The 18578-nt window shown below is 43.3% G+C and overlaps 1 protein-coding gene across 3 annotated transcripts in view; it reads right to left on the bottom strand.

Annotated features, from left to right (window-relative positions):
- Positions 1-18578, bottom strand: part of szt2 (SZT2 subunit of KICSTOR complex) — a 300727-nt gene that overhangs the window by 17767 nt on the left and 264382 nt on the right. For 2 of the 3 annotated variants that reach the window (XM_038793973.1, XM_038793972.1), the window contains 4 exons: positions 17948-18013; positions 9708-9921; positions 7936-8119; positions 3272-3394 (listed from right to left, as the gene is read on the bottom strand). In XM_038793973.1, coding sequence (XP_038649901.1) covers positions 3272-3394; positions 7936-8119; positions 9708-9921; positions 17948-18013 — 587 coding nt within the window. The remainder of the gene's footprint in view (positions 1-3271; positions 3395-7935; positions 8120-9707; positions 9922-17947; positions 18014-18578) is intronic. The other variant, XM_038793974.1, reaches the window with a different exon arrangement.

The following is an 18578-nucleotide window of genomic DNA, read 5'->3' as shown; positions in this document are numbered from 1 at the left end:
CAGCTACCCTCAAGATTTGGGGGCAATGGAGGCAGCACAGGGGGGAGGTGGGGGCCTCGATGGGGTCCCCGATACGGGGGAACCACCAGTTTGTTCCGGGGAGAATTGATGGCGGGTTCCTGAGTTGGCACAGGGCAGGTGTCAGGAGGCTGGGGGACCTGACATAGACGGGAAGTTTGCGAGCCTGGGTGAGCTGGAAGGAAAGTTCAGGCTCCCCCCGGGGAACATCTTTAGGTACGTGCAAGTAAGGGTGTTTGTCAGACGGCAGGTGGTGGGGTTCCCCCTGCTGCCGCCGCGAGGGGTCCAGGACAGGGTGCTCTCGGGGGTATGGGTTGGTGAGGGGAGGATCGCGGAAGTGTACCAGGTGATGCAGGAGGTAGACAAGGCCTCGGTGGAGGAGCTGAAAGATAAATGGGAGGAGGAACTGGGTAAGGAGATTGAGGAGGGGACGTGGGCGGATGCCCTAGAAAGGGTGAACTCCTCCTCTTCGTGTGCGAGGCTTAGCCTCATACAGTTTAAGGTACTGTATAGGGCTCATATGACGGGGACAAGGATGAGCCGGTTTTTTTTTTGGGACCGAGGACAGGTGTATTAGGTGCTCAGCAAACCATGTCCACATGTTCTGGGCATGCCCGGCGCTGGGGAAATTTTGGAAGGGTGTAGCAAGGACGGTATCGAGGGTGGTAGGATCCAGGGTCAATCCAGGCTGGGGACTCGCAATATTTGGATTTGCAGTGGAGCCGGGAGTGCAGGAGGCGAAAGAGGCCGGTGTTCTGGCCTTTGCGTCCCTAGTAGCCCGGCGGACGATTCTTCTTCAGTGGAAGGATGCGAGGCCCCCAAGCGTGGAGGCCTGGGTCAACGATATGGCGGGATTTATTAAATTGGAGAGGGTGAAATTTGCCCTAGGGGGGTCAAGTGCAGGAGTTTTTCAGGAGATGGCAACCATTCCTAGAGCTCCTGGCAGAATGGTAAAAACAAAAGGTCAGCAGCAGCAGCAACCCGGGAGGGGGGGGGGGGGTCTCTGTTTTTGTTTTGGGTTTAATATCTGTTTTTTTGCCAATGACGGGCGTTAATTTATTGTTTCTCTTTTGTATTTACGGCGGGGGGGTTCTTTTTTTTTGTTCTTAGAATTTTGTTATTGTTTTCTTTTTTGTGAAAGTGTGAAAATTTGAATAAAAATTATTTTAAAAAATAAAATAAAAATCACCTGACACTGTTGCAGTATCTACTCGGTCACCCAGAAACGTATTGAAATCCTCATCCTGGATTTTAAAAAAATCTCAGATCCATATTCAGAGGGTGGAAAAAAACAGCTTTGGATGTGGAAGCATGGAAGGTGAGGTATGGTTAAGAGGAAGAGTGCTTCAAAAAGAGGTAATCAAACAAAAATATAACCTAATCCGCAGCAAATGCTGGAAAAGATCATGTGGCTAGCAGTCACTCCAATAGGGTTAAAAGGATGGTGATGCTCCCCCTGAATACTGGCCTATTTAGATCCATAAACACATAAGAAATGAGAATCGGCTTTCTGATCCATTGGACCTCAGGTGTCTAGTCTTGCATTGCAGCATTGATTGGAATAATTCTGGTTTTGGCTCTATTGTGCTGACTGGCAGATCCTTCCACATATTTCACACTGGCTAAAGAGCTTCTTACACAAGTCAGTTCTAAATGCTTTATTTTAAAACTAAGAACCATGTAGGTCTTACCATGTTCCAGTTACATTTATAATCATCCCAAATGTTCTCTTAATTTCTCTGCCAAACATTCTGGACACAAATGTTCAGCCTATTAATCACAAGTCTTTAAGTCTCTCTAATGCTACTTACTGTATACTATTGATCCATATTTTAGGCCCACATATCATACTTTGTATTAATCAGTGTTAATTTTCGTTTGTCTGAAGTATTGTAAATCAGCGAAAATGTCTTTAGCTATATCTTTTTATAAGTGAAAGGCACAGAAACAAGGGAGACTGAGGTTTTTAAAGTCCACGTAGTTTAGAGACTGCAGAATATATAATCCTGCATTAAGGTTTGCCAACAGACCTAAATGATTCTTCCTCTGGTTTTCTTAACCCGCCCCAATACAAATAAGACCCTATTAACTATACCTGCACTTGTAGAATGGTTTGTTAAAATAAATCTGTTCTCACTGTGCATTAATGCTTCAAATGTTCCTCTGCTATGGTTTCGATATTGATTGGGGTAGAGGCAGCTAATGGAGTGTAATAATAGTGATCAGACTCAGCCATAGCTCCATAGCTTGATGAACCAGAAAGCCTTCAGAAATGACTTCAAATTACAATTTATAGACAAATCGACCAAAAGGATAATTAACAAGTCGTTCTACTTGTATTTGAGGTTTGTGTCAAACAGGCCTGTACTTAGTAATTAAATTTGTGTAGAAACAACAGACCAGGGGAAGATTTATGTTGGAAAGGTTAGATTAAATTTTGAGTATATATTGCTAATTGATTCTTACTTTACAGAGTGAAAATTCTTGAAACCGCTACAGTTTATGTAGACAAACATCAACCCTTCATTTACACATAATTACTGAGATCATATCTGAAGGTAAACTGCAATTTCACATTGACAGACTGTCAGAATCTCGGTGGGACAAAGGCAAAAAGATACCAATAATCAGATCAGGGATGTATTGTTGCCCAATGTGCTGAGTGCATGCCATTGCAAAGTAGTGCATTTTGGAAATATATACTAGACTTCACAACTTCTAAAAATAAAGAAAAGAAAGGCACATGATTTATCACAGGGTGTTCGACTGAATGGGAGATGTGACATTAGTCAGTATAATAACTATTCAATATAATAACTGTCCAACTTGCTCTAGGAATATCGCTCGTAACTCCAAGGCTCAAAAATGTAATTGGGGCAGGAAAGATTGGCGGTCAAATGTATGGCACAATCTAATTGGAGGCTTCACCCGCTCCCAAAGTGAGCCCAATTCACGCCCAATCACCAAATTTATTAAGGATCCACAAGATTCCAGCTTTGACGTTTGACATAAGCATCACAGGCACATAAAGTTTGCACAGGTATGTCGCTTTTGTAAATATTTCCCAATACAGCAGCAGAGAACAATGAAGAGACGACTATACTGTGAAAGAGGGAACACTGAATCTAGAAGTACAAATAATAAAGAGGGTGAATTGGAGATTATATGCTTCCTCTTTAAAACGGCAGGTGTTGGCAAACTAAAACCACTAAAATGAGTCAAAGGAAACGGGATAATGCTGTGAAAATCCTACCGTAGCATGTTGCGTTCTGTTTCAGGTTGTTCTTCAAAAGGGCCGGCACTATGACACACCAACAAGGACACATCAAACTCATCATGGTGTCTGATTCCCTCAGAATCTTTATATGATCCAGATCTGAATGATGAAACAAAAATGAAGACATTTCTGACATTCGACTGGTACAGAAGGTGAAGTCGCACAGGAACCGAGGTGAACTGGCAAGATTGGATACAGAACTGGCTCGGTCATAGAAGGCAGAGGGTAGCAGTAGAAGGGTACGTTTCTGAATGGAGGGCTCTGACTAATGCCATTCCTCAGGGTTCAGTGCTGGAATATATATATAATATGTATATAATTGATTTGGAGGAAAATATAACTGGTTTGATTAGTAATTTTGCGGACGACACAAAGGTTAGTGGAACTGTGGATAGTGATGAGGACCGTCAGAGGATACAGCAGGATATAGATCAGTTGGAGACTTGAGCGGAGAGATGATAAATGGAGTTTCATCTGGACAAATGTAAGGTAATGCATTTTGGAAGTTCTAATACAGATGGGAAATATACAGTTAAGGGCAGAACCCTTAAGAGTATTGATAGGCAGAGTGATCTGTGTGTACAGGTACACAGATCACGGAAAGTGGCATCGCAGGTGAAGAAGGTAGTCGAGAAGGAATACGAAGGGCAGCACGGTAGGATTTGGATTTTTGTTCATTGTCACATGTACCAAGGTATAGTGAAAAGTATTTTTCTGCGAGCTGCTCAACAGATCATTAAGTACGTGAAAAGAAAAGGAAATAAAAGAAAATACATAATAGGGCAACACAAGGTACACAATATAACCACATAAACACCAACATCAGGTGAAGCAGACAGGGGTGTAGTGTTAATGACGCAGTCCATAAGAGGGTCGTTTAGGTGTCTGGTAACAACAGGGAAGAAGCTGTTTTTGAGTCTGTTCACAGTGGCACAGTGGTTAACACTGCCGCCTCACTGCGCCAAGGTCCCAGGTTTGATCCCGGCCCTGGGTCACTGTGGAGTTTGCACATTCTCCCAGAGTTTGTGTGGGTTTTGCCCTCACAATCCAAATTTGTGCAGAGTAGGTGGATTGGCCACATTAAATTGGCCCTTAGTTGGAAAAAATGAATTGGGTACTCTAATTTTTTTTAAAAAATGAATCGAATACATTATCTTTTTAAACTAATAAAATAGCATCCCAGATTGTAGTCACCAAAACTACAGAGGCTGGTTTAGCACAGTGGGCTAAACAGCTGGCTTGTAATGCAGAAATGCCAGCAGCGTGGGTTCAATTCCCGTACCGGCCTCCTCGAACAGGTGCCGAAATATGGCAACTAGGTGCTTTTCACAGTAACTTCATCGAAGCCTACTTGTGACAATAAGCGATTATTATTAAAAGCTGACAATTTAATATTTATAAATATACATAACTTACTCTGATTTGAAACTTCTGCAGAAAAACATGTGACTTGCATTATGAGTGGAGGACAAACATAGCCAATCCCTGCCTATACTTTCAGTCAATTACACTGATTACATCCAACATCTACCTTAATGTTAAAACCAGCAGTATTTAGAACCTTGATCATTTCATAGAATTTACAGTGCAGTAGGAGGCCATTCAGCCCATCGAGTCTGCACCGGCTCTTGGAAAGAGCACCCTACCCAAGGTCAATTTTGGACACTAAGGGTAATTTATCATGGCCAATCCACCTAATCTGCACATCTTTGGACTGTGGGAGGAAACCGGAGCACCCGGAGGAAACCCACGTACACACGGGGAGGATGTGCAGACTCCGCACAGACAGTGACCCAAGCCGGAATCGAACCTGGGACCCTGGACTTGTGAAGCGATTGTGCTATCCACAATGCTACCGTGCTGCTCCTTGATCATCTTGACAGAGAAGGCAGATTTGAAGTAAGTTGTGCAATATGGGACACTGAACTGTCAAAGGTCACTGATTATGTGAAGTGGATTCACAGTAACACAACACAATTGATTCTATGATGCAGGGTACAAAGTTATCAGGAGTGATTTATACTGGTGAACTTGCATTCATCGGAGATACACTGAAGAGAGATATGATCTGGTCTTTAAATCATTGAATGACATAGGAATCCACAGAATCCCTGCAGTACAGAAGGAAGCCATTCAGTCCAGTGAGTCTGCACCAGCCCTCCAATAGAACACCCTACCTAGGCCCACTCCACCACCCCATCACAGTAACCCAACCTAACCTGCACATCTTTGGATACTAAGGGGCAATTGTTAGCATTGCTAATTCACCTAACTCGCACGTCTTTGGACCGTGGGAGGAAACCGGAACACCTGGAGGAAACCCATGCAGACGCGTGGAGAAGGTGCAAACTCCACACAGTCACTCAAGGTTAAAATTCAACCTGGGTCCTTGGCGCTGAGGTAACCAGATCTAACCACGGTGCCACCCTTAGACAGATGGAGTAGGCTATGGAGTAGGCATCTCACTTCTACATTCTTCCCCTTAGAAACATCATCTGAAAACATAATGCCAGATTTCACATGTTGCAGATGACCCCCAGTTCTATCTCACAATTACCTCTCCATTGTCTCGGATTTGCCATGCTGCTTGTTTGAGTTGGAGGAGCAGAAAGTTTCTGCAAATAAATATTGGGAAGACCAAAACCATTGTCTCTGGTCCCCACCCCATGATAAACGCTGTTCCCTAACTACCAATTCCATATCTCTGCCTGGTCACTGTCTGAAATTAAACCAGACCATTTTTAATTTCAATGTCCTAAGTGACTCCAAAGTGAATTTCTGATCACATATTTGCTCCATCATCAAAATATCCTACTTCAATCACTGTAATGTTGCCCATTTTCACCTTGCCTCAGTTCATATCCTATTGAAATCCCCATCCATGTGTTACGAAACCCCGGACTAGGATGTGGTCAATTCCAGCCCCCTTACCCTGGATTCACAACACAATTGAATTAATTAATAATTCTTCGAAAAATACCCAAATTCTTTGGCCCTTAGCCGTCCAATAATTACAGTCATCAGGTTTGTAAATTTAAACGCAATTACTTTTTATTTATAACAGATACTATAATGAAACATGCAACAAATACAACTGCTTAACTATGATCTAACTCCTAATCCCGCCACTTTAACTTGGCCTCACTCTCTGCACACATACAAGAAAAACAAACAGAAGGGAAGAGAGGGGGTGAAAATAATAAGGATGAAAGTAAAATTTTTCAAATGGTTCTTTCTACCATCTGTCTTCTCTTCAAACTTTGCTTTCAGTTCTAGATTTCACTGTAGATTCATTCCGGTCTCTGCAGTTTCAGAAATACAACAGCCTTTATGGAAAACACAAGAACATAAGAACTATGAGCAGGAATAGGCCATCTGGCTCTTCGGGCCTGCTCCGCCATTCAATGAGATCATGGCTGATCTTCTGTGGACTCAGCTCCACTTTCCGCCTGAACAACATAACCCTTTATTCTTAAAAAAAACAATCCATCTTCATCTAGAAAACATTTAATGAAGGAGCCTCAACTGCTTCACTGGGCAAGGAATTCCATAGATTCACAAACCTTTGGGTGAAGAAGTTCCATCTAAAGGCACGAGAAAACACGAGAGAGAACAGGTCCTTTCCCCAGAGTGTCCAGCGACCTGACTCTACTTTCCTTAGGTCTCTGGAAATCATCCCACTCAGGCAGGATTCAATCACCACCTGTTACTGGGAAGAATACGGCCTTTGGGCCAATTCATTGGCCACCAGCCAATCAATCGAACCAAGTTCCATCCCAACTCTCGGCTGCCACAAAGTCTAGATTTTGCTGTCCAAAGCTAGCAGAGTGTCCTCTTTTGTAATTTTTGGGTTCCTCATTTCTCCTGCCCTGATAACAGCAAAAATAAAGAAAGGGAAAAAAAGGGAATCATCAGGAATGGTCCTGTCAATGGCTCTGCTGTCTGTGGGCTTTGTTATTCCAACGTTCTCCTGGCCAACCTTACATCTCCCAAATTCAACCAAAACTCTGCTACTAGTGTCCTAACTCACGCCAAGCTCATTCACCATTTATTTCTGTTCGCTGCCCTTTGTTGGCTCCTATGCAGCTATGCCTCCATTGTAAAATTCTCATCCTTGTTTTCAAATCCGACCACCATTACTTTATCCTCACTAGCTTCAACCTCCTCCAGATCTACAAAGATCTCAGTTCTCATTTCTGACATCTACGCGATTCCAGATTTTCATTGCTGCACCATTATGTGTGCTTTCAGCTGCCTGGGCCCTCGAGGCTCTGGAATCCCCTTCCTAAACCACTCTGCCTCTCTCTCTTACTTTAGATGCTCTTAAGTCTGTCACTTCAACCAAGCTCTTTGTGCACCTGCCTTATACCTCACATTTGGTTCAATGCCAAATCTCATTTGATAATGTTCCTGTGAGATTTCTTGGAGGATTTTGCAATATAAAAGGTGCCGTGTCAATGCAGGTTGTTTATTGTAGTCTGTGGACCAGATTACTGGAAAACCAGTTGATGATGTGTCAGTTCACTCCTTCATAGGAAGAGTTAGATTTTAATTGGAAATGGAATTGGAGGTAGCTAAATAGAAAGAAGATATGCATTGCAGCCAGTTTGTGATATATACAGATGTTGCTTTGCACTTACCTATTCCAAAGAGCCACTAATGCATACTCATGCATTTCTGTGTTCTGGGTCCCCCTTCTGCCATCCATACTCATTGTGGTTCTCGACATGCGCAGTGGTTTCATTCCATATATGCTGGTATGGTCTGTGATGTAGTTATATAGTTGGTGAGCCGTTGTCATGTTTGTGGAGAGGACTATGGTCCCTAGAAAAAAATATGGAATTTCAAAGTCTGTTCATGGTGGCTTAATATTTAAAAAATATATATTTTGCTTGTATTTCACAACTGGTATGTTTTTCAACCTGAGTAATATCAGTCACATTTTTTTTGAAGGCGAGATGTTGATTACTGTCCCATGTTCAAATGCTAGACAAAGTCATTGCTGGGGTCAATTCAGTCCTTAACAAATCTCAGTGCTTTGTATTGAAAGACACTGATAAGTAAACAGCAAAGCACCTCTGCTGATCTTTCTCAACCCCAACTCAGGGATAATAACTGAACTATCCACAATGTCGCATTGCACTTAATGTTCTGTTAAGAAAGATTACTCTCTTCCATTTCTTTATCTCTTTTGGTCTCCTCGCAAAATACAGCTTTGGCAGTTGAACTATTCCCCATAAGCTTTGTATTGCAACAAATAACTAGATGCTATGTGGAAAAGTTTGTGTCAACTCCTCTTTTTTCTCTCAATACAGCACATCTAAAGGCAGCACTTTATAAGGTGATCGACATGCATCGGACTGGAATCTCAAAATGCTGTGAAATCATAAATTACATTCATTGACGGTTGGTGTTGGTGTATTATACAATAGCAATCAAAATAATGTGAAGTTACAGGGGCTATGAATGTATTTTCTCACCCTCATCCCATGAATGAAATATTAACAATAACCTGTAAAGTTTATCTTTGCACTGTAACACCTTCATCATTCATAGGGTAATTGCATATCTTATTAATCTACCCAGTCTATAACTGGCATAATCATTTTAGTGTGCAAAAAAAATGTTACATTGGAATTAAGTACAAAATACTGTAGAATTAACCAACAGAAAACAATTCAGAGGCTTGGTTTAGTAAATATTGATCAAGTGACCATTATTTTCAAATATCTCCATGGCCTCAGTCCTCCTCTGCTCTGTAATCTCCTCCAGCCTCTCAACATTCTGAGATACCTGCTCATTTCATCGGATTCTGGTCTTGACCTTCCAGATTTTAATTGCAGGAATTAGCTCCTGGCAGTGCCTTCAGCTGCCTGGGCTCTAAAGCTCTGGTATTCCCTTTCTAAATCTCTCTTTCTTCCTTTACAATGTTCCTTAAAACCTACGTCTTTGCCAAAGCTTTTCGGCGTCTGTCCTAAATTGTTCATTTGGTTCAGTGTCTACTTTTGCTTCACAAAGTTCCAGGAGGTTGCTAAAATAAAAGCAAATTACTGCGGATGCTGGAATTTGAAACCAAAGAGAAAATGCTGCAAAATCCCAGCAGGTCTGGCAGCATCTGTAGGGAGAGAAAAGAGCTAACGTTTCGAGTCCAGATGACCCTTTGACAAAGGGTCACCTGGACTCGAAACGTTAGCTCTTTTCTCTCCCTAAAGATTCTGACAGATCTGCTGAGATTTTCCAGCATTTTCTCTTTGATTCCAAAAAGTTGCTGTCCTACATTTTATTAAACCAAAAGCACAATATAAACATAAGCTGTTTGTGAGGCTGCAAACCGGGCTCCTTCAGTTCCTCCACTATGCGATGTTAAACTTAATTTTGTGTTCCTTATCTTTCAAAATTACAGTTCTCATACCTTCAAAGATGTGGTTCCTTCCATACTTCGGAATATCTGGATGGTGACAGATAAAATCTTCGAGGAAGCTAGTCAAGTGGTAGCCCTGCCTTAGAGTCATCTGACGGCCGACAAGGTATTGATGAACGATGCGCAGGTGGAAATCGTAACTAAAGGAGTGAACATGCATCAGGTCCCGCACCTTGTCACACTCCTCTGTGAACAACATCGATAGCTGCCAGGATAAAGACAACAGGTAACTATGGATTACGTTCACTCTACTCTTGGGTTATAGCTTGCTACGTTCAAGTGAATCCCCTTTTACTTAAACTTAAATTTATTTATTTTTTAAATGCATCATTTATTATAATTGTAATGTTCAAAACAGTGAACATTTAATATTGAAAAATGGCAGTGCGTCATGCAACTCTCAATTCTATTGTCTACTGTCATCATAGACTGAATCTTTGGGCTTGATAGTAACTGCTCAACCCATGGCAACATCCCATGAAAGGAAGGATAGAATATTATTAATTCTGGTACTAAAAGTAAAGACTTAACGGATTCAGGAAATTCAGAGCTAAGCTTTAATGAGGAACCCCAACAGCTGTCAAACTCTAAATATGAAGTGCTATAATTTATTGTGCTTCTTTACGTGTTATCGTGAATAGACATTCAGAATGACCATTATTATCAAAGTCAAAAAGTAGCCCTCAGGGTCATAATTGGTCACCTGGCTCCATTGATGACACATTCACTGCTGCTCTGTTTTTGACCCTGATGGAAGACCATTCTGATTTCCTGATATTTCACATGTTTCTGGCATATTCTGTGTACTAGTCCAATTCAAATCAGGCAATGGGAAAACAGAACTGAAAGCAAATCTGAAATATTTGGAAAAGGCAGAAGATAAAAGCAGAAAACCTGCAAGCTGTTGAGAAAACCTACCTTCCTCTGTAAAGCTGAGATCTGTACTAATCTACACACACCCAAAACTCGCAGAACTTTAGTAGTTTTATGAGTCCAATCTGAAGTTGGGATAATGTTTTCCCTCCCCCCCCCCCACATATTCAAGACTGAACTATTTGTGCAAGAAGCAGAAATGACTGGAGTGTCAGACAGTCTTGAATGCTATGGCTGCCTTTTACTCATTCAGCTGCCTTAATTAAAAGTCAACTAGGTCAGAGTGGAAAATCCATTCAGCCCATTCAAGTTCTATCACTGTAGACCATTTTTGTTTCTCATCTGGGGCGTAATTCTCCCCTACACGGCGGGGCCGGGGGTCCCGGCGTAGCGGAGTGGCGCCAACCACTCCAGCGTCGGGCCTCCCCAAAGGTGCGGAATTCTCCGCATCTTTAGGGGCCAAGCCCTCACATTGAGGGGCTAGGCCCGCGCCGGAGCGGTTGGCACCACACCGACTGCCGACAAAACCGGCAACAACGGCCTTTGACGCCCGCCGCCCGGGCTGGCCGAAAGGCCTTCGCCGTTTCGCGCATGCACCGGTGCGTCAGCTGCCGCTGACGTCACCACCGGCGCATGCGCGCTGGGGGATTCTCTTCCGCCTGCGCCATGGTGGAGGCCGTGGCGGCGGCGTAAGAAAAAGAGTGCCCCCACGGCACTGGCCCGCCCGCCGATCGGTGGGCCCCGATCGTGGGCCTGGCCACCGTGGGGGCACACCCCGGGGTCCGATCGCCCCGCGCCCCCCCAGCACCCCGGGGGCCCGCACGCGCTGCCGATCCCGCCGGCACAGAGGTAGTTCAAACCACGGCGGCGGGAGAGGCCTCTCAGCGGCGGGACTTCGGCCCATCCGAACCGGAGAATAACGGCAGCACAGAAACCTGTAGCCTCCCGCCGGCCCCTGCCATTCTCCGAGGCGGGCGGCGGGATTGGCGGCACGCCAACGTTTTGCGGGTGGGAGAATTCTGGACACGGCGGGGGCGGAATTTTCGGCGGCCCCGGGCGATTCTCCGACCCTGCTGGGGGTCGGAGAATTTCGCCCCTGGTGTTAGCATTTAAACTGAGCCAGGATTTTCTGTACCAGATGGGAGCCATTCACAAAGTTAACAGCTTTTAAGTAGAAGCACGGCACTCTACACATTTAGTGCTAATCCAATTGGAAATAAATGCATCCAGAATTCAGGCTTCAGAATCCAAGCAAAAAAACTTCTCCACAATCTAGACCCATTGATCCTCATGGTAATTTAACACTCCTGTTCCCTCAATCAAAATGTTTCTTTCTCAGTCAGAACAGATTTAATATTCTGCGGAATATTAAACACACTCGCCAGGCCTAAACTCACTGTTAATCACAATTGGGCAGCATGGTAGCACAAGTGGATAGCACTGTGGCTTTACAGCGCCACGGTCCCAGGCTCGATTCCCCGCTGGGTCACTGTCTGTGCGAAATCTGCACGTTCTCCCCATGTCTGCATGGGTTTCCTCCGGGTGCTCCGGTTTCCTCCCACAGTCCATAAGCCTGCAGGTTAGGTGCATTGGCCATGATAAATTGCCGAGTGACCAAAACGGTTAGGAGGGGTTATTGGGTTTCGGGGATAGGGTGGAAGTGAGGGCTTAAGTGGGTTGGTGCAGACTTGATGGGCCAAATGGCCTCCTTCTGCACTGTTTGTTCTATGTTCTACCATGTGATTTAAAGACTTTTGGATTTTAATGCTATTGGGCTATAGCTGATAGTACATTTAAGTGTCTCTACCTCAATATAATAGTAAGATATAGCCAGAAGTGCTTGGATAATCCAACATTATCAGCCTAATTTAAGGATACCCACTGGGATTTCCTTGTTTCAGATGAGTAGAAAGTGGAAGTGAAAGTAAAATAACTTTGCCTTTTTCACCCCTTCTACACTGCTGCGAAAGGGGAGAAAGACAGATCAGAGCTGCGCCGATTGCGGACCAGTAAAAGCTTGACTGAGAGTATTCTGGGATAAAGGTTGGAGATAATTACAAGAGGAGAAAGAAAATGAGATACCATAAAACAGCTGAGCCAGTTCAGGCCGGGCTGAAGATGTTCACTTTGTATTTATTTGGATCCTGTCACATCCATTCACTGTTGCTAGCTAGTCCTTCCAATAATAATCAGATCTATGGAATAATGAGTTCACAACAAGTCTGCTCTACACCAATAATATGCAGCCTACAGTCTGCAAGCCCACATCAATGAAATGCAGCTTCATTAAAATTTTATTACTTTAGCTCTTAGAAAGAACTTCCCAACTTGTAAATTAATTTCGAGGTTCAAACATGTCACCCCTTCAATCAAAAATCATGAAATCATTACCTCACGCGGGCTGCTGTTAGGCAATATAGTTACATCAAATAGATATAAAGGTCCAGATTTTTGACACAATGGGGAGGCCCTCTGTCATGGCGAAAATAGCAGAATTGCCCAAAAATTGGAAGTTCCTCCCCCGAACATAGCGCTTCCCCATTTTCGCAGGGGTGTGAATGGGGGCTCATTTCACATATTTTCAGTTTATGGAGGCAGCCGGCCATTTGAATCATCAGTTGCCTCCATCGAAGTTGGATTTTGGTAGGCCAGGAATGTGAAAACTGAAGTTGCAGATTAGATCAGATAAGAGCCATTTTGAACTTTGCAATTGCTTTTGATAGCCAGGATACTGAAGAGGTAAGGCACCTCTTTGGATCTGGTCTGGGACACCTTTAGGGGAGGTAAGATGCCCTTTGGTGAGGTAAGTGCCTTTTAGGCTATGTCAGGTGTTAAAAGTAAGCATAAATGTGCATAAAAAGTGCATAAGTACATTACTGTAGTTCATTGTGATTGTCAACAAACCTGTCAAAATCAATTGTCAAAACTGTCAGAAGCACCTGTCAAAGGGATCCGCCAAAATGGTTAGAAGCAGTCAAAGGGACTGTCAAATAGAGTTGTCACGATATTTAAAAGTGCAGCCCTTTAAATTTTTGAAAGAATATCTTAAATATTAAAAAGAATTGCTTGCTATTTCTTTGTTGACATAAGCTTTGAGGGTTTCCATTAAGATTATGGCTGTATGACTGATATCACAACCATCCAATATCACAGTAGGGTGCCTTGCATTTCACTATTTGATTGATAGCTCCCAGCGATAAAAGGCTCTTTGATGTGGAACTATGAATTCCAATGCTTGTTATAAGATATTGTCCACTTGAATGAAATAAGGCTTTATTTAGTTGGAAGAAATGAAAATGTAGCAAATAGGTTTTTGCGAGAGTGTTTTTCATTAAAGTGAAGCCAACAATAGGCACTTAGAACTTTTTTTTAATCCCATCTCTGCATGGGACCAGAGGTCTGCCCATGGCAGATACCAGGTGAGTTTGTATGGGAGGTGTAAGGGCAAACGGCGGGGAACATGAGTCGGCACTGTTGGTATTGGGGCTATAAAGGGCAATGGGGTACACAGATATAGGTTGGTATGGAAGATATGAGGGGCCAAGGGGGAGGGAACAGAGCATGAGGTAGCACTGGTTGGCATGGGTAAGGTATGGAGAGTGCCAGAGGAGTTAGGGTGGGTGAGGGCTGGAAGGATATTTTATGATTTAATCTTCATTTTAAGACACACTGCCAGTGTCCTGAGGCAGGTCTTCCACTCTGCGTACCTCAGCACCTGGCAGCCTCCTCACTTCTTTCCATGTAACCTTCCCAGACTCTTTTTCTAGCCCATCCCCACAGACCAAAAATCCAATGTCCAGGCAGCCATTTTTAAAGGTCACGTTCATGGCATCGGGAATTCTCCCATCTCTTCCCACCTGACCCAGAAGCAAAAATCTGGACCCATTTTAACTGAGTCTCAGGGAATTCAGAACAATGTTCTTAAAGATCAGAATTGTTTTGCAGCAGGCACGTGTCTTCGCACAGGATTCAACATTTGAAAATAGAACTCCCTAGAATAAGAAATGCCCTGATTTTAGAAACACACTGGAATAAATATGTAGTTCTCTCAATCTATTATGTCAATTAGAAATAGTATGAGCAGTTATACGATCTACTCACCATAACTGGAAGACAGCTGACTTACGAAAGGCTCATAAAAGCAACAATAATGAACACAAAAGCCCAAATTCCCAAGAATTCCCAACGAGCATCCATAGTGCCTGAATGTCCACAGCAGCATTCCTTCAGAGTGAAGTAACTCTCATAAAAGCACCTTTAAACCCTCCCAGCATTTCCACAGATATCCATCTGGTTGCACTGTCAGCATCCAAAACAAGCATTATTCCAAACTGTTTACTGATTCTTTATTTATTGGGTGAAGTGTTGACAATGGAAATTCAACACGAAAATAGAATTGCTGTCCTCACGTTGTGTGTGGAGTGATTTTATGGTGGACCTCCCACTCCCAACGTTCAACAGGTCTCGAGGATGCCCGTTACTCTGTTTTGTTTCAGGTAACAGGTTTACTCTTTACGAGGTTTGGAGGGTTGTACTGGGGTGTGTCACTGAGTAGCCCTATGATATGAATGCAGTTTTGATTACTGTACAGGGCATTTGGCACTATATAGATGTTTAGTGGAGGGGCCTGAAATATTTTAACAGTAACATTGCCAGGTTTTCATAGCATTAAGAGAAAGCAAGTGGAATAGTATTTTTCCTTGCTTCTCTATGTACTGAACAACTGTACTGTCCTGTGTCACTATCTTCTCTGAGCTGCTGTAGACAAACTGGAATTTATGAAGTACAAATTGCTTTTGTCCTAGGAATCACATTGTGGGTCAAATCATGTATAAAGGGCCACACAAGGCAAGAAACTGCAGTTCGAATGCAGCAGAAATGCTTACTCCTTGAGACCACTTATTAGAGAAGTGAATGCCGCTTGGTCAATAATGGCTCCTCTGGGCAGCACGGTGGCGCAGTGGGTTAGCACTGCAGCCTCACGGCGCTGAGGTCCCAGGTTCGATCCTGGCTCTGGGTCACTGTCCGTGTGGAGTTTGCACATTCTCCCCGTGTTTGCGTGGAGTTCGCCCCCACAACCCAAAAATTGTGCAGGCTAGGTGGATTGGCCACGCTAAATTGCCCCTTAATTGGAAAAAATGAATTGGGTACTCTAAATTTATTTTTAAAAATAGTGGCTCCTCATAAGAGACAATGAGTCAGTGACTGCTGTGCAAAGCCACGCAGTTGTAAAAGCTTCATGGTAAGTTTTGGATTAGTTACCACAAGACTTGCAGTCACCATCTCTCAAAGGAGTTAAATTTAATGTTATATTTTGATGTTGACTAGAATAGGATTAATTCTGAATGAGCCTAACAAAATCATAGAATCATTTACAGTACAGAGGAGGCCACTCGGCCCATCGCGTCTGCACCGGCTCCTGGAAAGAGCACCCTACCCAAGGTTAACACCTCCACCCTATCCCCATAACCCAGTAACCCCACCCAACAGTAAGGGCAACTTTGGACACTAAGGGCAATTTATCATGGCCAATCCACCTAACTTGCACATCTTTGGACTGTGGGAGGAAACCAGAGCACCCAGAGGAAACCCACACACACATGGGGAGAACGTGCAGACTCCGCACAGACAGTGACCCAAGCTGGGAATCGAACCTGGGACCCTGGAGCTGTGAAGTAATTGTGCTAACCACTATGCTACCGTGCTCTTGAATGTCTACTCTTTCCCACTGTGGTTGTTCACTCCTTGTGTGACCCCCCATCTCAACTCAACTTCCAAGACACCCACATAAACCATTGTTTTCCTACACCATCTTTTTATTTTCCAACTATTCTCATACAGTTCGAGTCTTAACTTGTTTTTCAGATTAGAAATATCAGAAATTGCCTTTCTTCCCATCCACTGCCTATCTAGATTTGTCCCTATCCTTTTTTTCATCCACATGACCCTTTGGTATTAACCATAAACAGAAGTCAGCTCCCGTTTCTGTAAGATCACCTGCTCCCGCCATTAACCTAGTCCATTTGTTGCTGAAATGCTTAATTATGTCTCTCTGGTCTTGACAATTCCAATGATCTCCTTGTTAAGCTCCTATCCTTCACCCTCTCTTAACATTGCTTTCCTTATCCCTTGCGCACCATGTCCAACTGACCTACGAACCTTGTCCCCTATATATGAACTCCCTGTTCCCCTACATATTGGTGGCATGGTGGCACAGTGGTTAGCACTGCTGCCTCACAGCTCCAGGGACCCCTTTCAATTCATGCCTCGAGTGACTGTCTGTGTGGAGTTTGCACTTTCTCCCAGTGTCCGCGTAGGTTTCCTCCGGGTGCTCCGTTTTCCTCCCACAGACCAAAGATGTGCAGGTTAGGTGGATCGCCCATGCTAAATTACCCCTTAGTGTCCAAAAGGTTAGGTGGGGTTACTGGGTTATGGGGAAAGGGCAGAGGCGTGAACTTAAGTAGCTTAAGGGCTGGTACAGACTCGATGGGCTGAATGGCCTCGTTCTGTACTGTAAATTCTATGATTCTATCTTTTAAGTTATTCGTTGTGTTTAAATCTCATCATGGTCTCCCTTCTCCATATGTCTCTAACCTTCAGGAAACCTACAGCCCCACCCCCGGACTCTCCATTTCGCCAACTCTATTTGTCCCATCACTGGAGGCCATGACTTTCGCGACCTCCTGTGGCCCATGCTCCGAAATTCCCTCGCTAAATTCTTCCACCTCCTCCTTCTCCTTTAAGAATCTCTTAGAACCCACATTTTCTCTCCATACAATAGCAATGAATCTGTGAAGAATTTTGTGATGTGATGACATTAAAAGTGCTCCATATATGCAAGTGGCTGTTGTTACTTGTGTACAAAGACTTTGGTCAGTAAAACACTCAAGGCAACATAACATGGCCTTTAATACAAAATAGGAGCGATTGAAAAGAATGATCGCCCAATTGCAAAGTGCAAGTGCCATTTCTCAAAGGGTAATTGTTTTTCTCCTTCTATGGGAGGACAGCAATTTTAACTTAATGTTTGCTGGCTAAATGAATGAGGAACACGCAGACAAAAGAGTGAGGAAATAGTGGGGATAGATACTTCCAATTCTTCCGGTATTTGGTCAATTAATAGTGCAATAATGGTGCAATTAATAGCTGAACAGTGCACACAGAATGAATGTCTATGAATTGAAGAAGAGCAAAATCTAAATAACACCTAAACCATTCCTTTAGAATGATTAATATTCAGACTCATAGTGTGAGGGGGAGAGAATCAGAAAATAAGCAAAATTGGCAAAGAGAGTCAGTGTGAAGTAGGGAAGGAGAGAAGGCGTACAAGAGTAAGGCCTCCGGAGCTTGGGACGTACCGCTGACTCTGAGACCGAACTCACTTCGGCAAGGCACTTGATGCGAACTTTGGACACTAGAGAGCCCTAATGGGAGACAGGAATTGAGATGGATATGGCACTCAACAGACACACATGCAGTTTCTAATCTAGTTACAGTACATTTAAGTGAGGCATTGCCACAAACCAGAATTAATCATAAAACATAATAAAGATGTGCAGGTATAATAATAATCGAAGGGTCGCCAAACTTGTTATTCACCCAGATTTTAAATAAACACAGCACATTCCTTTCCAAATCACATTTTTCCAATACCTAAGAGAAGCAGCAAAAGTAGCCGCTTTTTAAAAAAGTAGAAGAAGTAGCTTCTCTTTTATAAAAATAGACTCCTCGCCTGATTTATTTCTATGTGTGAAAGGCCATGTTTATCTTGGAGACAATTTTAATCTACAGTTATCACCACTTCCTCCAATGCCCAGATCAGTGCCAAAGCAACAGTTCTGACACATACGAGGACATGGAGTTGAAAATTAAACTGCTCTGTCACTGTTTAATCTGGATGTATTGTGCAAACTATTTGAAAATACTTCAGGTTAGGTGAAATTTTGGTGCAGTCACCAAGTAAAATCCTGTGGGGGAAAGGTGAGGTGG

The sequence above is a fragment of the Scyliorhinus canicula genome, chromosome 4 (assembly GCF_902713615.1).
Source record: "Scyliorhinus canicula chromosome 4, sScyCan1.1, whole genome shotgun sequence".
NCBI lineage: Eukaryota > Metazoa > Chordata > Chondrichthyes > Carcharhiniformes > Scyliorhinidae > Scyliorhinus > Scyliorhinus canicula.
The sequence above is the reverse complement of the archived record's forward strand: the minus strand, read 5'-3'. Positions and strand labels throughout refer to the sequence as shown.